The sequence below is a fragment of the Heptranchias perlo genome, unplaced genomic scaffold (genome assembly GCF_035084215.1).
Source record: "Heptranchias perlo isolate sHepPer1 unplaced genomic scaffold, sHepPer1.hap1 HAP1_SCAFFOLD_429, whole genome shotgun sequence".
Lineage (NCBI taxonomy): Eukaryota > Metazoa > Chordata > Chondrichthyes > Hexanchiformes > Hexanchidae > Heptranchias > Heptranchias perlo.
The window spans coordinates 40817-65851 of NW_027139441.1; the positions used below are offsets into that span (position 1 = coordinate 40817).

The 25035-nt window shown below is 37.7% G+C and overlaps 2 protein-coding genes across 2 annotated transcripts in view; both read left to right on the forward strand.

Annotated features, from left to right (window-relative positions):
• Window positions 1-23815, forward strand: LOC137312367 (tyrosinase-like). The gene is made up of 3 exons (XM_067978942.1): window positions 1-883; window positions 21866-22079; window positions 23802-23815. The coding sequence occupies exons 1-3, from the start codon at window positions 80-82 to the stop codon at window positions 23813-23815; spliced, it is 1032 nt and encodes a 343-aa protein (XP_067835043.1). The 5' UTR covers window positions 1-79.
• The window catches only part of LOC137312365 (tyrosinase-like), a 7917-nt gene continuing 4733 nt past the window's right edge, over window positions 21852-25035 (forward strand). Inside the window, exons 1-2 of the mRNA XM_067978940.1 lie at window positions 21852-22079; window positions 23857-23998. Coding sequence (XP_067835041.1) covers window positions 23886-23998 — 113 coding nt within the window. The 5' untranslated portion in view covers window positions 21852-22079; window positions 23857-23885. The remainder of the gene's footprint in view (window positions 22080-23856; window positions 23999-25035) is intronic.

Below are 25035 nucleotides of genomic sequence, written 5' to 3' on the forward strand. Positions count from 1 at the left end.
CGCAGCCGATATAAAGCCCCAGCCCGTCGCCAGATGCAACACAAGGCGCCCCGAGACGCACAGCTGCTTCGGATCTTGGATGCCCCAGATGTTCAGGCTGGTGTGCTCGCTGCTGCTCCTCCTGGGCGTGGCCCGGGCCCAGATCCCCATCCGTTGCGCCAGCGTCACGAACTTGCGGAGGGGCGAATGCTGCCCGGCCGCGTGGCAGGACGGCTCGCCCTGCGGCCAGAGCTCGGGCCGTGGGCGGTGCCAGGACATAATGACGGAGGGGGAGAGCGAGAGGGCGGAGAGGGAGCGTGAACGCCCGAACGTCTGGGACTTCCGCCTCTGGTGGCCCTCCTACTTCTTCGTCCGCATGTGCGTCTGCAGCGGGAACTTTGCGGGCGCCGACTGCGGCGAGTGCCAGCCGGGCTGGAGGGGGACGGCCTGCCAGGAGAAGCACGTGGTGGTGCGCCGAGACCTGGCCGCCATGTCGCGGAGAGAGCGCCGGATCTTTGTCGACCGGCTGCACCAGTCGAAGACGACCCTCAGCGCCAGGTACGTCATCTACGCCAGCGAGAGCGACCGCGCGGGCTCGCAGCTGGTCTTCCGACAGGCGTCCGTCTACAACGTGGCGCACTGGATGCACTACCTCTGTGCCAAGACCCTGGGGGTGAGCAGCACGCCCTTTGCCCACCGCTCCAGCGGATTCCTCGGCTGGCACAAGATGTACCTCCTGTACCTGGAGACAGAGATCAGGAACATGACCCAGGACGACTCGTTCTTCATCCCCGTCTGGACCTGGGCCGGGAAACACGACTGTGACGTCTGCACCGATGACCTGTTCGGGAGGAGCGACCCGAATGGGTTCCTGTTATGGCCTTCGAGATTCAGCAGATGGCGGGTGAGAGCACGTTCGACATATATACATATATATCGGTATCTCTTCTTTCTCTGGCCGTCCCTCGGGGTGGGCATCTGTAAATAAACAAGCTGCAGGTACATCAAGTAATTAGGAAGGCAAATGGTATGTTGGTCTTTATTGCAAGGGGATTGGAGTACAAGAGTAAGGAAGTCTTACTACAATTGTACAGGGCTTTGGTGAGACCTCACCTGGAGTACTGTGTAGAGTTTTGATCTCCTTATCGAAGGAAGGAGATACTCGCCTTAGAGGCGGTGCAACGAAGGTTCACTCGATTGATTCCTGGGATGAGAGGGTTGTCCTATGAGGAGAGATTGAGTAGAATGGGCCGATACTCTCTGGAGTTCAGAAGAATGAGAGGTGATCTCATTGAAACATATAAGATTCTGAGGGGGGCTTGAAAGGGTAGATGCTGAGAGGCTGTTTCCCCCTGGCTGGAGAGTCTAGAACCAGGGGGCATAGTCTCTGGATAAGGGGTCGGCCATCCAAGACTGAGATGAGGAGGAATTTCTTCACTCGGAGGGTTGTGAATCTTTGGAATTCTCTCCCCCAGAGGGCTGTGGACGCTCGGTCGTCGAGTATATTCAAGGCTGAGATGGATGGATTTCTGGACTCTCGGGGAATCGAGGGATACGGGGATCGGGCGGGAAAGTGGAGTTGAGGTCGAAGATCGGCCATGATCTGATTGGATGGCGGAGCAGGCTCGAGGGGCCGAATGGCCTACTCCTGCTCCTATTTCTGATGTCACTTATGTTCTCGTAGAATGAGAGAATCATAGAATTATAGGGGGGGAAAGATATTGGATAAGGGCCGTTTTTGGGCGCGGGTAGCGTGATGCGCTATTACCCCACGTCCAATGACCCCTGCGCAGGTAGGACGCAAGTTTCGGCCGGCCCGAGGACTCACCTGCAATTGACGTTCCGTTCCGGGCCTTGCAACTCGCACCTTCCATCAGCAGGGGGAGCTCAATCTCTTAAAGGGAGGATGTTTCTCAACATGGATGCGGTGCAGGAAGAAGTTCAATGCTCTGACATGAGTGGTCAAGGTGAGCGAGCTCAACTGTCAAGTGGCGCCTCCTACCAACTGCACCACGCACTACGCCCCCCCATCACCCACATACCAATAAACTCTTTCCATCAGTACTCAACTCTTCCAACCAGATGCTTCCTCTCACCCTCACACGTTACCCACCCACAACTCACAGGCCACACACACACTGGCAGCTATTCAACCATGACAGGCACATCACCCAGACACAGGTCCCGCTTTCTTGCAGGAGAAGGTGGCGCATATCAGGAGGCAGCAAGTGGCAGTGGCATTTAGCCTGTTCCGCCGTTCAATGAGATCATGGTGGACCTGTGACCTAACTCCATATACCCGCCTTAGCCCCATGTCCATTGGTTCACAGAAATCTATCAATCTCAGATTTAACATTCGCGAGTGAGCTGGCATCATCTGCCGTCTGCAGAAGAGCGTTCCAAACATCTCCCATCCTTTGCGTGTAGAAGCATTTCCTAACTTCACTCCTGCACGTCCTGGCTCTCAATGTTAGGCTATGTCCCCGCGTCCTAGTATTGAAGTCCAGGAGACCTCCAAAAATGGTTACAAATGTCTGGAAGCAATAATCCAACCATCCAAATCCTGCATGGTCCCTTTAAATAGCACTGGTTTGGTGGGCGGGGCACTATTTAAAGGGACCATACAGGTGTTGCAGGTTAGTAGCTGGATTACTGCTTCTGGCTGCTGATGGAGCTCCCAATTCTTATTGAGAGTCCCTGGAGTATATTTGGGAGTGCTACGGCAGACAATGCCTTACCGTGGCTGAACACCATTCTGCTAGGGCCTCCCGCTGGGCATTGACCACGACTGGGAGCTTGCAGAGAGGCCACGCCCAGCGGGTCAATCTGCGAGGAGACGGAGGACGAGGAGGATTGCATCTGCCACCTGAGGTTCACCAAGGGAGCCATCACCGAGATATGTCAACTGGTGCAGCCACAACTGCTGCATAAGGGAGGTCAGAGACGCACTGTACCTCATGAGGAACAGGTTCATCACCTTCTCCCTCCACGGGGACAAGCAGAACGAGCGAGCACGAGGGTTCGCCCGCATTGCTGGCTTCCCCATGGCGCAGGGTGCCATGGACTGCACACGTATTGTCCAGCGTGCCCCGCACATCCAACTCGGCCGTCTTCGTCAACCGAAAGGGCTCCCAGTCCCTCAACATTCTTCTAAACTCGAATACAGGCCTAGTCCACTCAATCTCTCCTCATACCACAATCCCGCCATCCCAGGAATCAGCCTGGTGAACCTTCGTTGTACTCCCTCTTATGGCAAGGACATCCTTTCACAGGTAAGGAGAGCAAAATTGTACACAATATATCAGGCGGCCTCACAAAGGCCCTGAATAACTGCAGTAAGATATAGAATGATAGAATCAAAGAATCAAAGAATCATGGAATCATGGAATTATAGAATTATGGAATTATAGAATCATGGAATCATAGAATTATAGAATCATGGAATTATAGATTCATAGAATTATGGAATTATAGAATCATGGAATCATGGAATCATGGAATTATAGAAATCATAGAATCATGGAATTATAGAATCATGAAATCATAGAATTATAGAATGAAAAAATTATGGAATCATGGAATTATAGAATCATGGAATTATAGATTCATAGAATCATGGAATTATATAATCATGAAATCATAGAATTATAGAATGAAAAAATTATGGAATCATGGAATTATAGAATCATGGAATTATAGATTCATAGAATTATACAATCATAGAATCATGGAATCATAGAATTATAGAATCATGGAATTATAGAATTATAGAAATCATAGAATCATGGAATTATAGAAATCATAGAATCATGGAATTATAGAATTATAGAATGAAAAAATCATAGAATCATGGAATTATAGAATCATAGAATTATACATTCATGGAATCATGGAATCATGGAATCATAGAATTATAGAAATCATAGAATCATGGAATTATAGAATCATGAAATCATGGAATTATAGAATGAAAAAATTATGGAATCATGGAATTATAGAATGATAGAATCATGGAATTATAGATTCATAGAATTATACAATCATGGAATCATGGAATCATAGAATTATAGAATCATGGAATTATAGAATTATAGAATCATGGAATTATAGAATTATAGAAATCATAGAATCATGGAATTATAGAAATCATAGAATCATGGAATTATAGAATCATGAAATCATAGAATTATAGAATGAAAAAATCATAGAATCATAGAATTATAGAAATCATAGAATCATGGAATTATAGAATCATGGAATTATAGAATTATAGAATCATGGAATAATAGAATTATAGAAATCATAGAATCATGGAATTAGAGAATCATGAAATCATGGAATCATGAAATCATGGAATTATAGAATCATGGAATTATAGAATCATGGAATTATAGAATTATAGAATCGTGGAATTATCGAATCGTGGAATTATCGAATCGTGGAATTATCAAATCGTGGAATTATCGAATCGTGGAATTATCGAATCGTGGAATTATCGAATCGTGGAATTATCGAATCGTGGAATTATAGAATTATAGAATCATGGAATCATAGAATCATGGAATCATGGAATCATGGAATCATGGAATCATGGAATTATAGAATCATGGAATTATAGAATCATGGAATTATAGAATAATAGAAATCATAGAAATCATAGAATCATGGAATTATAGAAAATATAGAATCATGGAATTATAGAATCATGAAATCATAGAATTATAGAATGAAAAAATCATAGAATCATGGAATTATAGAATCATGGAATCATGGAATCATAGAATTATACATTCATGGAATCATATAATTATAGAAATCATAGAATCATGGAATTATAGAATCATGAAATCATAGAATTATAGAATGAAAAAATTATGGAATCATGGAATTATAGAATCATGGAATCATGGAATTATAGAAACATGGAATTATAGATTCATAGAATTATAGAATCATGGAATTATAGAATTATGGAATCATAGAATTAAAGAATCATGGAATTATAGATTCATAGAATTATGGAATTATAGAATCATGGAATCATGGAATCATAGAATCAAGAAATCATAGAATTATAGAATGAAAAAATCATAGAATCATGGAATTATAGAATCATGGAATCATGGAATCATAGAATTATAGAATTATAGAAATCATAGAATCATAGAATCATGGAATTATAGAATCATGAAATCATAGAATTATAGAATGAAAAAATTATGGAATCATGGAATTATAGAATCATGGAATCATGGAATTATAGAAACATGGAATTATAGATTCATAGAATTATAGAATCATGGAATCATGGAATCATGGAATTATACAATCATGGAATCATGGAATCATAGAATTATAGAAATCATAGAATCATGGAATTATAGAATCATGGAATTATAGAATTATAGAATCATGGAATTATAGAATTATAGAAATCATAGAATCATGGAATTAGAGAATCATGAAATCGTGGAATCATGAAATCATGGAATTATAGAATCGTGGAATTATAGAATCATGGAATTATAGAATTATAGAATCATGGAATCATGGAATCATAGAATCATGGAATCATAGAATCATAGAATTATAGAAATCATAGAATCATGGAATTATAGAATCATGAAATTACAGAATTATAGAAATCATAGAATCATGGAATTATAGAATCATGAAATCATAGAATTATAGAATTATAGAAATCATAGAATCATGGAATTATAGAATTATAGAATCATGGAATTATAGAATCATGGAATTATATAATCATGGAATCATAGAATTATAGAATTATAGAATCATGGAATTATAGAATCATGGAATTATAGAATCATAGAATTATAGAAATCATAGAATCATGGAATTATAGAATCATGGAATTATATAATCATGGAATCATAGAATTATAGAATTATAGAATCATGGAATTATAGAATCATGGAATTATAGAATAATGGAATTATAGAATCATAGAATCATGGAATTATATAATTATAGAATCATAGAATTATAGAAATCATAGAATCATAGAATTATAGAATCATGGAATTATATAATCATGGAATCATAGAATTATAGAATTATAGAATCATGGAATTATAGAATCATGGAATTATAGAATCATGGAATTATAGAATCATAGAATCATGGAATTATATAATCATGGAATCATAGAATTATAGAATTATAGAAATCATAGAATCATGGAATTATAGAAGTATAGAATCATGGAATTATAGAATCATGGAATTATATAATCATGGAATCATAGAATTATAGAATTATAGAATCATGGAATTATAGAATCATGGAATTATGGAATCATGGAATTATAGAATCATGGAATTATAGAATCATAGAATCATGGAATTATTGAGGTATAGAATCATGGAATTATAGAATCATGGAATTATAGAATCATGGAATTATATAATTATAGAATCATAGAATCGTGGAATTATAGAATCATGGAATTATAGAATCATAGAATTATAGAATCATAGAATCATGGAATTATAGAATTATAGAATCATGGAATTATAGAATCATGAAATCATAGAATTATAGAATTATAGAAATCATAGAATCATGGAATTATAGAAGTATAGAATCATGGAATTATAGAATCATGGAATTATATAATCATGGAATCATAGAATCATAGAATTATAGAATTATAGAATCATGGAATTATAGAATCATGGAATTATAGAATTATAGAATCATGGAATCATGGAATCATAGAATCATAGAATCATGGAATTATAGAATCATGGAATTATAGAATCATAGAATCTTGGAATTATAGAATCATGGAATTATAGAATTATAGAATCATGGAATCATGGAATCATAGAATCATAGAATTATAGAATCATGGAATTATAGAATCATGGAATTATATAATTATAGAATCATAGAATCGTGGAATTATAGAATCATGGAATTATAGAATCATAGAATTATAGAATCATAGAATCATGGAATTATATAATCATGGAATCATAGAATTATAGAATTATAGAATCATGGAATTATAGAATCATGAAATCATAGAATTATAGAATTATAGAAATCATAGAATCATGGAATTATAGAAGTATAGAATCATGGAATTATAGAATCATGGAATTATAGAATCATGGAATTATATAATCATGGAATCATAGAATTATAGAATTATAGAATCATGGAATTATAGAATCATGGAATTATAGAATCATGGAATTATAGAATTATAGAATCATGGAATCATGGAATCATAGAATCATAGAATCATGGAATTATAGAATCATGGAATTATAGAATTATAGAATCATAGAATTATAGAATCATGGAATTATAGAATCATAGAATCATGGAATTATAGAATCATGGAATTATAGAATTATAGAATCATGGAATTATAGAATCATGGAATTATAGAATCATGGAATCATGGAATCATGGAATCATGGAATTATAGAATCATGGAATCATGAAATCATAGAATTATAGAATGAAAAAATCATAGAATCATGGAATTATAGAATCATGGAATCATGGAATTATAGAATCATACATTCATGGAATCATGGAATTATAGAATCATGGAATTATAAAATCATAGAATTATGGAATTATAGAATCATAGAATTATGGAATTATAGAATCATGGAATTATAGAATCATGGAATTATAGAATCATAGAATTCTGGAATTATAGAATCATGGAATCATGGGATTATGGAATTATAGAATCATAGAATTATGGAATCATGGAATTATAGAATCATAGAATTATGGAATTATAGAATCATAGAATTATAGAATTATAGAATCATAGAATTATAGAATTATAGAATCATGGAATTATAGAATCATGAAATCATAGAATTATAGAATTATAGAATCATGGAATTATAGAATCATGAAATCATAGAATTATAGAAATCATAGAATCATGGAATTATAGAAGTATAGAATCATGGAATTATAGAATCATGGAATTATATAATCATGGAATCATAGAATTATAGAATCATGGAATTATAGAATCATAGAATCATGGAATTATAGAATCATGGAATTATAGAATCATGGAATTATATAATCATGGAATCATAGAATTATAGAATTATAGAATCATGGAATTATAGAATCATGGAATTATAGAATCATAGAATCATGGAATTATAGAATCATGGAATTATAGAATTATAGAATCATGGAATCATGGAATCATAGAATCATAGAATCATGGAATTATAGAATCATGGAATTATAGAATTATAGAATCATAGAATTATAGAATCATGGAATTATAGAATCATAGAATCATGGAATTATAGAATCATGGAATTATAGAATTATAGAATCATGGAATTATAGAATCATGGAATTATAGAATCATGGAATTATAGAATCATGGAATCATGGAATCATAGAATCATAGAATCATGGAATTATAGAATCATGGAATTATAGAATTATAGAATCATAGAATTATAGAATGAAAAAATCATAGAATCATGGAATTATAGAATCATGGAATCATAGAATTATAGAATGAAAAAATCATAGAATCATGGAATTATAGAATCATGGAATCATGGAATTATAGAATCATGAAATCATAGAATTATAGAATGAAAAAATCATAGAATCATGGAATTATAGAATCATGGAATCATGGAATCATAGAATTATACATTCATGGAATCATGGAATTATAGAATCATGGAATTATAAAATCATAGAATTATGGAATTATAGAATCATAGAATTATGGAATTATAGAATCATGGAATTATAGAATCATGGAATTATAGAATCATAGAATTCTGGAATTATAGAATCATGGAATCATGGGATTATGGAATTATAGAATCATAGAATTATGGAATCATGGAATTATAGAATCATAGAATTATGGAATTATAGAATCATAGAATTATAGAATCATAGAATCATAGAATTATAGAATTATAGAATCATGGAATTATAGAATCATGAAATCATAGAATTATAGAAATCATAGAATCATGGAATTATAGAAGTATAGAATCATGGAATTATAGAATCATGGAATTATATAATCATGGAATCATAGAATTATAGAATTATAGAATCATGGAATTATAGAATCATGGAATCATGGAATTATAAAATCATGAAATCATAGAATTATAGAATGAAAAAATCATAGAATCATGGAATTATAGAATCATGGAATCATGGAATCATAGAATTATACATTCATGGAATCATGGAATTATAGAATCATGGAATTATAAAATCATAGAATTATGGAATTATAGAATCATAGAATTATGGAATTATAGAATCATGGAATTATAGAATCATGGAATTATAGAATCATAGAATTCTGGAATTATAGAATCATGGAATCATGGAATTATGGAATTATAGAATCATAGAATTATGGAATCATGGAATTATAGAATCATAGAATTATGGAATTATAGAATCATAGAATTATGGAATTATAGAATCATAGAATTATAGAATCATAGAATCATAGAATTATAGAATTATAGAATCATGGAATTATAGAATCATGAAATCATAGAATTATAGAATTATAGAAATCATAGAATCATGGAATTATAGAAGTATAGAATCATGGAATTATAGAATCATGGAATTATATAATCATGGAATCATAGAATTATAGAATTATAGAATCATGGAATTATAGAATCATGGAATTATAGAATCATAGAATCATGGAATTATAGAATCATGGAATTATAGAATCATGGAATTATATAATCATGGAATCATAGAATTATAGAATTATAGAATCATGGAATTATAGAATCATGGAATTATAGAATCATAGAATCATGGAATTATAGAATCATGGAATTATAGAATTATAGAATCATGGAATCATGGAATCATAGAATCATAGAATCATGGAATTATAGAATCATGGAATTATAGAATTATAGAATCATAGAATTATAGAATCATGGAATTATAGAATCATAGAATCATGGAATTATAGAATCATGGAATTATAGAATCATGGAATTATAGAATTATAGAATCATGGAATTATAGAATCATGGAATTATAGAATCATGGAATCATGGAATCATAGAATCATAGAATCATGGAATTATAGAATCATGGAATTATAGAATTATAGAATCATAGAATTATAGAATGAAAAAATCATAGAATCATGGAATTATAGAATCATGGAATCATAGAATTATAGAATGAAAAAATCATAGAATCATGGAATTATAGAATCATGGAATCATGGAATTATAGAATCATGAAATCATAGAATTATAGAATGAAAAAATCATAGAATCATGGAATTATAGAATCATGGAATCATGGAATCATAGAATTATACATTCATGGAATCATGGAATTATAGAATCATGGAATTATAAAATCATAGAATTATGGAATTATAGAATCATAGAATTATGGAATTATAGAATCATGGAATTATAGAATCATGGAATTATGGAATCATGGAATTATAGAATCATAGAATTATGGAATTATAGAATCATAGAATTATGGAATCATGGAATTATAGAATCATAGAATTATGGAATTATAGAATCATAGAATTATGGAATTATAGAATCATAGAATTATAGAATCATAGAATCATAGAATTATAGAATTATAGAATCATGGAATCATAGAATTATAGAATTATAGAAATCATAGAATCATGGAATTATAGAAGTATAGAATCATGGAATTATAGAATCATGGAATTATATAATCATGGAATCATAGAATTATAGAATTATAGAATCATGGAATTATAGAATCATGGAATTATAGAATCATAGAATCATGGAATTATAGAATCATGGAATTATAGAATCATGGAATCATGGAATCATAGAATCATAGAATCATGGAATTATAGAATCATGGAATTATAGAATCATGGAATTATAGAATTATAGAATTATAGAATTATAGAATGAAAAAATCATAGAATCATGGAATTATAGAATCATGGAATCATAGAATTATAGAATGAAAAAAATCATAGAATCATGGAATTATAGAATCATGGAATCATAGAATTATAGAATTATAGAATCATGGAATTATAGAATCATGGAATTATAGAATCATAGAATCATGGAATTATAGAATCATGGAATTATAGAATCATGGAATCATGGAATCATAGAATCATAGAATCATGGAATTATAGAATCATGGAATTATAGAATCATGGAATTATAGAATTATAGAATTATAGAATTATAGAATGAAAAAATCATAGAATCATGGAATTATAGAATCATGGAATCATAGAATTATAGAATTATAGAATCATGGAATTATAGAATCATGGAATTATAGAATCATAGAATCATGGAATTATAGAATCATGGAATTATAGAATCATGGAATTATAGAATCATGGAATCATGGAATCATAGAATCATAGAATCATGGAATTATAGAATCATGGAATTATAGAATCATGGAATCATAGAATTATAGAATGAAAAAAATCATAGAATCATGGAATTATAGAATCATGGAATCATGGAATTATAGAATCATGGAATTATAGAATCATGGAATTATAGAATCATAGAATTCTGGAATTATAGAATCATGGAATCATGGGATTATGGAATTATAGAATCATAGAATTATGGAATCATGGAATTATAGAATCATAGAATTATGGAATTATAGAATCATAGAATTATAGAATCATAGAATCATAGAATTATAGAATTATAGAATCATGGAATCATAGAATCATAGAATCATGGAATTATAGAATCATGGAATTATAGAATCATGGAATTATAGAATTATAGAATTATAGAATTATAGAATGAAAAAATCATAGAATCATGGAATTATAGAATCATGGAATCATGGAATCATAGAATCATAGAATCATGGAATTATAGAATCATGGAATCATGGAATCATAGAATCATGGAATTATAGAATCATGGAATCATGGAATCATAGAATCATAGAATCATGGAATTATAGAATCATGGAATTATAGAATCATGGAATTATAGAATTATAGAATTATAGAATGAAAAAATCATAGAATCATGGAATTATAGAATCATGGAATCATAGAATTATAGAATTATAGAATCATGGAATTATAGAATCATGGAATTATAGAATCATAGAATCATGGAATTATAGAATCATGGAATTATAGAATCATGGAATCATGGAATCATGGAATCATGGAATTATAGAATCATGGAATTATAGAATCATGGAATCATAGAATTATAGAATGAAAAAAATCATAGAATCATGGAATTATAGAATCATGGAATCATGGAATTATAGAATCATGGAATTATAGAATCATGGAATTATAGAATCATAGAATTCTGGAATTATAGAATCATGGAATCATGGGATTATGGAATTATAGAATCATAGAATTATGGAATCATGGAATTATAGAATCATAGAATTATGGAATTATAGAATCATAGAATTATAGAATCATAGAATCATAGAATTATAGAATTATAGAATCATGGAATTATAGAATCATGAAATCATAGAATTATAGAATTATAGAAATCATAGAATCATGGAATTATAGAAGTATAGAATCATGGAATTATAGAATCATGGAATTATATAATCATGGAATCATAGAATTATAGAATTATAGAATCATGGAATTATAGAATCATGGAATTATGGAATTATAGAATCATAGAATCATGGGATTATGGAATTATAGAATCATAGAAACATGGAATTATAGAATCATGGAATTATAGAATCATGGAATTATAGAATCATAGAATTATGGAATTATAGAATTATGGAATCATGGAATTATAGAATCATAGAATTATGGAATCATGGAATTATAGAATCATAGAATTTTGGAATTATAGAATCATGGAATCATGGGATTATGGAATTATAGAATCATAGAATCATGGAATTATAGAATCATAGAATTATGGAATTATAGAATCATAGAATTATGGAATTATAGAATCATAGAATCATGGAATTATAGAATCATAGAATTATGGAATTATAGAATCATGGAATCATGGGATTATGGAATTATAGAATCATAGAATTATGGAATTATAGAATCATAGAATTTTGGAATTATAGAATCATAGAATTATGGAATTATAGAATCATAGAATTTTGGAATTATAGAATCATAGAATTATGGAATCATGGAATTATAGAATCATGGAATCATGGAATTATAGAATCATAGAATTTTGGAATTATAGAATCATGGAATCATGGGATTATGGAATTATAGAATCATAGAATTATGGAATTATAGAATCATAGAATTTTGGAATTATAGAATCATAGAATTATGGAATTATAGAATCATAGAATTTTGGAATTATAGAATCATAGAATTTTGGAATTATAGAATCATGGAATTATATAATCATGGAATCATGGAATTATGGAATTATAGAATCATAGAATCATGGAATTATAGAATCATAGAATTATGGAATCATGGAATTATAGAATCATAGAATTTTTGAATTATAGAATCATGGAATCATGGGATTTTGGAATTATAGAATCATAGAATCATGGAATTATAGAATCATAGAATTATGGAATTATGGAATTATAGAATCATGGAATTTTGGAATTATAGTATCATGGAATCATGGGATTATGGAATTATAGAATCATAGAATTATGGAATTATAGAATCATAGAATTATAGAATCATAGAATTATAGAATTATAGAATCATGGAATTATAGAATCATGAAATCATAGAATTATAGAATTATAGAAATCATAGAATCATGGAATTATAGAAGTATAGAATCATGGAATTATAGAATCATGGAATTATATAATCATGGAATCATAGAATTATAGAATCATGGAATTATATAATCATGGAATCATAGAATTATAGAATTATAGAATCATGGAATTATAGAATCATGGAATCATGGAATTATGGAATTATAGAATCATAGAATTATGGAATCATGGAATTATAGAATCATAGAATTTTGGAATTATAGAATCATAAAATCATAGAATCATGGAATTATAGAATCATAGAATTATGGAATTATAGAATCATAGAATTTTGGAATTATAGAATCATAGAATTTTGGAATTATAGAATCATAGAATTTTGGAATTATAGAATCATAGAATTATGGAATTATAGAATCATAGAATTTTGGAATTATAGAATCATAGAATTTTGGAATTATAGAATCATAGAATTTTGGAATTATAGAATCATGGAATTATGGAATTATAGAATCATAGAATTATAGAAACATAGAATCATAGAATCATGGAATTTTGGAATTATAGAATCATGGAATCATGGAATTATAGAATCATAGAATCATGGAATTATAGAATCATAGAATCATAGAATTATGGAATTATAGAATCATAGAATTTTGGAATTATAGAATCATGGAATTATGGAATTATAGAATCATAGAATTATAGAAACATAGAATCATAGAATCATGGAATTTTGGAATTATAGAATCATGGAATCATGGAATTATAGAATCATAGAATCATGGAATTATAGAATCATAGAATCATAGAATCATGGAATTATAGAATCATAGAATTTTGGAATTATAGAATCATGGAATTATGGAATTATAGAATCATAGAATTATAGAAACATAGAATCATAGAATCATGGAATTTTGGAATTATAGAATCATGGAATCATGGAATTATAGAATCATAGAATCATGGAATTATAGAATCATAGAATCATAGAATCATGGAATTATAGAATCATAGAATCATGGAATTATAGAATCATGGAATTATGGAATTATAGAATCATGGAATTATGGAATTATAGAATCATAGAATCATGGAATTATAGAATCATAGAATCATAGAATTATGGAATTATAGAATCATAGAATTTTGGAATTATAGAATCATGGAATTATAGAATCATAGAATCATAGAATTATGGAATTATAGAATCATAGAATTATGGAATTATAGAATCATAGAATCATGGAATTATAGAATCATAGAATCATAGAATTATGGAATTATAGAATCATAGAATTTTGGAATTATAGAATCATGGAATTATGGAATTATAGAATCATAGAATTATAGAAACATAGAATCATAGAATCATGGAATTTTGGAATTATAGAATCATGGAATCATGGAATTATAGAATCATAGAATCATGGAATTATAGAATCATAGAATCATAGAATCATGGAATTATAGAATCATAGAATCATGGAATTATAGAATCATGGAATTATGGAATTATAGAATCATGGAATTATGGAATTATAGAATCATAGAATTATAGAATCATAGAATCATAGAATCATGGAATTTTGGAATTATAGAATCATGGAATCATGGAATTATAGAATCATAGAATCATGGAATTATAGAATCATAGAATCATGGAATCATGGAATTATAGAATCATGGAATTATGGAATTATAGAATCATGGAATTATGGAATTATAGAATCATAGAATTATAGAATCATAGAATCATAGAATCATGGAATTTTGGAATTATAGAATCATGGAATCATGGAATTATAGAATCATAGAATCATGGAATTATAGAATCATAGAATCATGGAATCATGGAATTATAGAATCATAGAATCATGGAATTATGGAATTATAGAATCATAGAATCATGGAATTATAGAATCATAGAATCATAGAATCATAGAATCATGGAATTATAGAATCATAGAATCATAGAATTATAGAATCATAGAATCATAGAATTATGGAATTATAGAATTATAGAATCATGGAATTATAGAATCATAGAATCATGGAATTATAGAATCATAGAATCATAGAATTATAGAATCATAGAATCATAGAATTATGGAATTATAGAATTATAGAATCATGGAATTATAGAATTATAGAATTATAGAATCATGGAATTATAGAATTATAGAATCATGGAATTATAGAATTATGGAATTATAGAATCATGGAATCATGGAATTATAGAATCATAGAATCATGGGATTATAGAATCATAGAATTATAGAATCATGGAATTATGGAATCATAGAATCATGGAATCATGGAATTATAGAATCATAGAATCATGGAATCATGGAATCATGGAATTATGGAATCATAGAATCATAGAATCATGGAATCATGGGATTATGGAATTATAGAATCATAGAAACATGGAATTATAGATTCATGGAATTATAGAATCATGGAATTATGGAATCATGGAATTATAGAATCATGGAATTATAGAATCATGGAATCATGGAATCATGGAATTATAGAATCATGGAATTATAGAATCATGGAATTATAGAATCATGGAATTATAGAATCATGGAATTATGGAATCATGGAATTATAGAATCATGGAATTATAGAATCATGGAATCATGGAATTATAGAATCATAGAATCATGGGATTATAGAATCATAGAATTATAGAATTATAGAATCATGGAATTATGGAATTATAGAATCATGGAATTATGGAATTATAGAATCATAGAATCATAGAATCATAGAATCATGGAATCATGGGATTATAGAATCATAGAATTATAGAATTATAGAATTATGGAATTATGGAATTATAGAATCATGGAATTATGGAATTATAGAATCATGGAATTATAGAATCATGGAATCATGGAATTATAGAATCATGGAATCATGGAATTATAGAATCATGGAATCATGGAATTATAGAATCATAGAATCATGGGATTATAGAATCATGGAATCATGGAATTATAGAATCATAGAATCATGGGATTATAGAATCATAGAATCATGGGATTATAGAATCATAGAATTATGGAATTATAGAATCATGGAATTATGGAATCATAGAATCATGGAATCATGGAATTATAGAATCATAGAATCATGGAATTATAGAATCATAGAATCATGGAATTATAGAATCATGGAATTATAGAATCATGGAATCATAGAATCATGGGATTATAGAATCATAGAATTATAGAATCATAGAATCATGGGATTATAGATTCATGGAATTATGGAATTATAGAATCATAGAATTATGGAATTATGGAATCATAGAATCATGGAATCATGGGATTATGGAATTATAGATTCATGGAATTATAGAATCATGGAATTATAGAATCATGGAATTATAGAATCATGGAATTATAGAATTTTAGAATCATGGGATTATCGAGTCATTGAATCATGTAATTATTTTTGCAGGAGAATGTGGCCGATAACAGGAGGCAGCAAGAGGTGACATTTCGCCCCTCGAGCCTGTTCCACCATTCACTGAGATCACGGTGGACCTGTGACCTAACTCCATGCACCCGCCTTCGCCCCACATCCCTTAACACCCTCGGTTCACAGAAATCTATCGATCTCAGATTTAGAATTCACAAGTGAGCGAGCATCAACTGCCGTCTGCAGAAGACCGTTCCAAATGTCTCCCACCCTTTGGGTGTCGAAGCATTTCCTAACTTCACTCCTGCACAACCTGCTATGTCCCCGCGTCCTTGTATTCAAGTGTGGGAGACCTCCAAAAACAGTTACAAATGTCTCGGCAGCCAAAAGCAGTAACCCAGCCACTAACCTGTAAATCCTGCATGGTCCCTTTAAATAGCACTGGTTGGGGAGGGCGGGGGTATCCTCTAAGATATGTTCAGATGGTCGGGGTTAAGACTGAGCCTGCAACGTCAAATCCCAAAATGGTGTCTATCGTTTTAAATCAGCGTTGCACACTGATCGAAGCTATTACCTCCCTGCTTTCCATGATTCCAACGTTCGTTATCTGCGCCTGCGTTAACTCCACACCAAGATGGCGTCCGACGCAAGTCACGCTGGAAAAGTGCGTGCGCGGCCAAGACGCCATTTCGGGACGCCGCTGTAACAAAGAGCAGAATCATACAATTATAGAATCAGAATCAAAATTAGAGAATCATTGAATCCTGGCCTGGAAATTCTCACAAGCAGCGCCCGTTTTAAAGGCACTAAGCCCGAGCTAAGCCTTTCGAACATCACCCCCTGAACAGCCCAGCTCTGATTTTAAAGTTCTGCCCCCCTCCCCCTTGTTCTGGACTCCCCCCACCAGAGGAAATAATTTCTCTCTCTCTACCCCATCGAATGCCGTAATCACCGTTAACACCTCGATTAGATCACCCCTTAATCTTCTACACTCGAGGGAATACAAGCCCAGTCTGTGTGACCTCGCATCGTAATTTAACCCTTTAAGCCCCCTGGCATCGTTCTGGTGAATCTGCTCTGCACCCCCTCCAAGGCAGATATATCCTTCCTGGCAGCTTTACTCTGTATCTAACCCTGTACCTGACCCTGGGAGTGTTTGACGGGACAGTGGAGAGGGAGCTTTACTCTGTATTTAACCCTGTATCTGCCCTGGGAGTGTTTGATGGGACAGTGTAGAGGGAGCTTTACTCTGTATCTAACCCTGTCCCTGACCCTGGGAGTGTTTGACGGGACAGTGTAGAGGGAGCTTTACTCTGTATCTAACCCTGTACCTGACCCTGGGAGTGTTTGATGGGACAGTGCAGAGGGAGCTTTACTCTGTATTTAACCCTGTATCTGCCCTGGGAGTGTTTGATGGGACAGTGTAGAGGGAGCTTTACTCTGTATCTAACCCTGTACCTGCCCTGGGAGTGTTTGCTGGGACAGTGTAGAGGGAGCTTTACTCTGTATCTAACCCTGTACCTGACCCTGGGAGTGTTTGATGGGACAGTGTAGAGGGAGCTTTACTCTGTATCTAACCCTGCACCTGACCCTGGGAGTGTTTGATGGGACAGTGCAGAGGGAGCTTTACTCTGTATCTAACCCTGTACCTGCCCTGGGAGTGTTTGACGGGACAGTGTAGAGGGAGCTTTACTCTGTATCTAACCCTGTACCTGCCCTGGGAGTGTTTGATGGGACAGTGTAGAAGGAGCTTTACTCTGTATCGAACCCTGTACCTGCCCTGGGAGTGTTTGATGGGACAGTGTAGAGGGAGCTTTACTCTGTATCTAACCCTGTACCTGCCCTGGGAGTGTTTGATGGGACAGTGTGGAGGGAGCTTTACTCTGTATCTAACCCTGTACCTGCCCTGGGAGTGTTTGATGGGACAGTGTAGAGGGAGCTTTACTCTGTATCTAACCCTGCACCTGACCCTGGGAGTGTTTGATGGGACAGTGTAGAGGGAGCTTTACTCTGTATCTAACCCTGTACCTGACCCTGGGAGTGTTTGACGGGACAGTGTAGAGGGAGCTTTCCTCTGTATCTAACCCTGTACCTGACCCTGGGAGTGTTTGATGGGACAGTGCAGAGGGAGCTTTACTCTGTATCTAACCCTGTACCTGCCCTGGGAGTGTTTGATGGGACAGTGTAGAGGGAGCTTTACTCTGTATCTAACCCTGTACCTGACCCTGGGAGTGTTTGATGGGACAGTGTAGAGGGAGCTTTACTCTGTATCTAACCCTGCACCTGACCCTGGGAGTGTTTGATGGGACAGTGCAGAGGGAGCTTTACTCTGTATCTAACCCTGTACCTGCCCTGGGAGTGTTTGACGGGACAGTGTAGAGGGAGCTTTACTCTGTATCTAACCCTGTACCTGCCCTGGGAGTGTTTGATGGGACAGTGTAGAAGGAGCTTTACTCTGTATCGAACCCTGTACCTGCCCTGGGAGTGTTTGATGGGACAGTGTAGAGGGAGCTTTACTCTGTATCTAACCCTGTACCTGCCCTGGGAGTGTTTGATGGGACAGTGTGGAGGGAGCTTTACTCTGTATCTAACCCTGTACCTGCCCTGGGAGTGTTTGATGGGACAGTGTAGAGGGAGCTTTACTCTGTATCTAACCCTGCACCTGACCCTGGGAGTGTTTGATGGGACAGTGTAGAGGGAGCTTTACTCTGTATCTAACCCTGTACCTGACCCTGGGAGTGTTTGACGGGACAGTGTAGAGGGAGCTTTCCTCTGTATCTAACCCTGTATCTGCCCTGGGAGTGTTTGATGGGACAGTGTAGAGGGAGCTTTACTCTGTATCTAACCCTGTACCTGACCCTGGGAGTGTTTGATGGGACAGTGCAGAGGGAGCTTTACTCTGTATCTAACCCTGTACCTGCCCTGGGAGTGTTTGATGGGACAGTGTAGAGGGAGCTTTACTCTGTATCTAACCCTGTACCTGCCCTGGGAGTGTTTGATGGGACAGTGTAGAGGGAGCTTTACTCTGTATCGAACCCTGTACCTGCCCCTGGGAGTGTTTAATGGGACAGTGTAGAGGGAGCTTTACTCTGTATCTAACCCTGTACCTGACCCTGGGAGTGTTTGATGGGACAGTGTAGAGGGAGCTTTACTCTGTATCTAACCCTGTACCTGCCCTGGGAGTGTTTGATGGGACAGTGTAGAGGGAGCTTTACTCTGTATCTAACCCTGTACCTGCCCTGGGAGTGTTTGATGGGACAGTGTAGAGGGAGCTTTACTCTGTATCTAACCCTGTACCTGACCCTGGGAGTGTTTGATGGGACAGTGTAGAGGGAGCTTTACTCTGTATCTAACCCTGTACCTGACCCTGGGAGTATTTGATGGGACAGTGTAGAGGGAGCTTTACTCTGTATCTAACACTGTATCTGCCCTGGGAGTGTTTGACGGGACAATGTAGAGGGAGCTTTACTCTGTATCTAACCCTGTACCTGCCCTGGGAGTGTTTGATGGGACAGTGTAGAGGGAGCTTTACTCTGTATCTAACCCTGTACCTGCCCTGGGAGTGTTTGACGGGACAGTGTAGAGGGAGCTTTACTCTGTATCTCACCCTGTACCTGACCCTGGGAGTGTTTGACGGGACAGTGTAGAGGGAGCTTTACTCTGTATCTAACCCTGTACCTGCCCTGGGAGTGTTTGACGGGACAGTGTAGAGGGAGCTTTACTCTGTATCTAACCCTGTACCTGACCCTGGGAGTGTTTGATGGGACAGTGCAGAGGGAGCTTTACTCTTTATCTAACCCTGTACCTGCCCTGGGAGTGTTTGACGGGACAGTGTAGAGGGAGCTTTACTCTGTATCTAACCCTGTACCTGACCCTGGGAGTGTTTGATGGGACAGTGTGGAGGGAGCTTTACTCTGTATCTAACCCTGTACCTGACCCTGGGAGTGTTTGATGGGACAGTGTAGAGGGAGCTTTACTCTGTATCTAACCCTGTACCTGACCCTGGGAGTGTTTGATGGGACAGTGTAGAGGGAGCTTTACTCTGTATCTAACCCTGTATCTGACCCTGGGAGTGTTTGACGGGACAGTGTAGAGGGAGCTTTACTCTGTATCTTACCCTGTACCTGCCCTGGGAGTGTTTGATGGGACAGTGTAGAGGGAGCTTTACTCTGTATCTAACCCTGTACCTGCCCTGGGAGTGTTTGATGGGACAGTGTAGAGGGAGCTTTACTCTGTATCTAACCCTGTACCTGCCCTGGGAGTGTTTGACGGGACAGTGTAGAGGGAGCTTTACTCTGTATCTAACCCTGTACCTGCCCCGGGAGTGTTTGACGGGACAGTGTAGAGGGAGCTTTACTCTGTATCTAACCCTGTACCTGCCCTGGGAGTGTTTGATGGGACAGTGTAGAGGGAGCTTTACTCTGTATCTAACCCTGTACCTGCCCCGGGAGTGTTTGACGGGACAGTGTAGAGGGAGCTTTACTCTGTATCTAACCCTGTACCTGCCCCGGGAGTGTTTGATGGGACAGTGTAGAGGGAGCTTTACTCTGTATCTCACCCTGTACCTGCCCTGGGAGTGTTTGATGGGACAGTGTAGAGGGAGCTTTACTCTGTATCTCACCCTGTACCTGCCCCGGGAGTGTTTGACGGGACTATCTTTCGTTCCTAGACCTACTGCACAAACGATGGCCCGAATCAGCTCGACTTCGGCCAGGTTTGCCCGCGCGGCCCTGGCCAACGGATCAGACGATTCAACCGTCCCGACAGCCGATTTGGCGGCCTGCCGCGCCTGGGCGACGTGCACGCCTGCCTCAACATCAGCCAGTTCGACACAGCGCCTTACACTACGTTGTCAACGTCCTCTTTCCGCAGCGCGTTGGAAGGTACGGGGTGGGTTCAGGGGCGGGGCGGGCTCCAATCTAACCAACCGTCAGCCTCTCCTGCCCATTGGGCTCCCCCCCGCCCCCCCCCCGATCTCAATAGCGAGCAACCCACCGCCCAGTGCACTCTGGGTACGGATAACCGCCATTGGCGCTCCCATTGGAGGTGGAGTAGCCCTGGAGCGTAGTGGCAGGAGGAGGCCGTTCAGCCCCTCCAGCCCGTTCCGTCGCTCAATCGTGGCTGATCTGTACCTCGACTCCACTTTCCCCCCCCCCTTCGCTCCGAATCCCTCGACACCTGACAAAAATCTACCGATCTCAGTCTCGAGAATTTCAACTCAACCCCCAATCATCGACAGCTTTCTGGGGGAGAGAGTTCCAGATTCCCACTCCCCCTCTGTGTGAGGAAATGCTTCCTGACATCACCCCCTGAACGGCCGAGCTCTGATTTTAAGGTTCTGCTCCCCCACCTTGTTCTGGACTCTTCCCCCACCCGAGGAAATAGTTTCTCTCTATCAGCCCCATCAAATCCTTTAATCATCTTAAACCCCTCGATTAGATCACCCCTTAATCTCCGACACTCGAGGGAATACAAGCCCAGTCTGTGGAATGCAGGCAGACACACCCGGTGCCAGTACTGAGGGAGCGCCGCACTGTCGGAGGGTCGGTACTGAGGGAGCGCCGCGCTGTCGGAGGGTCAGTACTGAGGGAGCGCTGCACTGTTGGAGGGTCGGTACCGAGGGAGCGCCGCACTGTCGGAGGGTCAGTACTGAGGGGTGTGCTGGCGGAGGGTCAGTACTGAGGGAGCGCCGCGCTGTCGGAGGGTCAGTACTGAGGGAGGGCCGCACTGTCGGAGGGTCGGTACTGAGGGAGGGCCGCACTGTCGGAGGGTCAGTACTGAGGGAGGGCCGCACTGTCGGAGGGTCAGTACTGAGGGAGGGCCGCACTGTCGGAGGGTCAGTACTGAGGGAGCGCCGCACTGTCGGAGGGTCGGTACTGAGGGAGGGCCGCACTGTCGGAGGGTCAGTACTGAGGGAGGGCCGCACTGTCGGAGGGTCAGTACTGAGGGAGCGCCGCACTGTCGGAGGGTCAGTACTGAGGGAGCGCCGCGCTGGCGGAGGGTCAGTACTGAGGGAGCGCCGCACTGTCGGAGGGTCGGTACTGAGGGAGCGCCGCACTGTCGGAGGGTCGGTACCGAGGGAGCGCCGCACTGTCGGAGGGTCGGTACCGAGGGAGCGCCGCACTGTCGGAGGGTCAGTACTGAGGGAGCACCGCGCTGGCGGAGGGTCGGTACTGAGGGAGCGCCGCACTGTCGGAGGGCCGGTACCGAGGGAGCGCCGCGCTGTCGGAGGGTCGGTACCGAGGGAGCGCCGCACTGTCGGAGGTGCCGTCTTTCGGATGAGACGCTAAACCGAGGGCCCCGTCTGCCCCTCTCGGGCGGGTGTGAAAGATCCCACGGCCCACTATTGGAAGAAGAGCAGGGGGGAGTTCTCCCCGGGGTCCTGGGCCCCAAGATTTATCCCTCGACCAAGGGGGAGGGCGGGATTCGGGGAATCTGCATTACGGTTTACGGGGATCGACTGCCATTCTCCAAGTGTTGACCCCAGGAATTGAGAATCACCGGGTCAGAAATTCACCGAGTGAGACGGGGACACGGAAACCAGACTCTGCGCCTCGAGGTCTTTCCGAAGGTGGGTCATTGCTGGTTTATTTTGCCTGCGATAGCCTCCGTCCCCTGAAACGTCGTCTCTCTCTCTCTCTCTCTCTCTCTCGATTGCAGGAACCATAGACCCTAGGAGACCCTGGATCATGACACTCAGTATGCACAACTTGGTGCACGTCTTCTGCGGCGGACACTTGAACAGTATCTTTGAGGCCACCAATGACCCTCTCTTTCCGTCCCTCCATGCCTACGTCGACAAGTAAGTCCGGCTTGACCGCGATCGGCTGAGAGAGAACGTCACCAGGGCGAGATTATGAGGAGAGATTCCACAAACGAGGCTTGTATTCCCTGGAATATGGAAGGTTATGGGGGTGACTTGATTGAGATCTTGAGGATTTTGAAAGGAATTGATAGGGTCGATAGAGAGAAGCCTTTCTCCCGCTGGTGGGGGGAGTCCAGGACAAAGGGGGGCGCAACCTTAAAATCAGAGCCGGGCCATTCAGGAGGGAAATCAGGAAACACTTCTTCATGCAAAGGGTGGTAAAAGTGTGGCATTCTCTCTCACCGAAAGCAGTAGATGCTCGCTCAATTAATCATGTAAAATCGGAGATCGATAGATATTTGCCGTCAGGGACATGGAGCCAATGGATGGAGTTGGATCAGCCATGAATGGCAGAACAGGCTCGAGGGGCCGAATGGCCTCCTCCTGACCCTATTTTCCTATAGTTCAACAGGAACGGCCTCACCTACTGTAATTAAAGTCCAGTCCCCCAAGTCCCGTTCACCCATCACCCCCTCTCTGTGCTCGCTGGACCGACATCGGTTCCCGGTCCCCCCCGACGCCTCGATTTTAAAATCCTCCATCCTCCTGTTCAAATCCCTCCGTGGCCCCTCGCCCCCCCTCCCTCCCTCTCTCTCTCTGTAACCCCCTACAACCCTCCGAGATCTCCGCGCTTCTCCGATTCCGGCCTCTTGTCCATCCCCCCGCTCCCATCGCTCCACCATTGGCGGCCGTGCCTTCAGCCGCCCGGGCCCTGAGCTCTGGAATTCCCTCCCTAAACCTCTCCATCTCTCTCTCTCTCTCTTCCCCTTTAAGACCCTCCTTAAAACCTACCTCTTTGACCGAGGTTTTGGTCACCTGTCCTGATATCTCCTCCTGTGGCCCCGGGGTCAGATTGTGTCTGATTTAAGCCTTGAGACGTTTGTATAAATGGGAGATGGTCTTGTTCTGTAATTAAATCTCATTCACACGTGAGCGGTTACATCTGATTAGGATGTCGAGCGCCAACACGGACA

Bases quoted from the DNA above. Each gene is read 5' to 3' on its own strand.
- LOC137312367 (XM_067978942.1), top strand. From the start codon at position 80: ATGCCCCAGATGTTCAGGCTGGTGTGCTCGCTGCTGCTCCTCCTGGGC. The intron at 884-21,865 runs GTGAGAGCACGT...TTTCGTTCCTAG, and splicing joins CGAGATTCAGCAGATGGCGG to ACCTACTGCACAAACGATGG.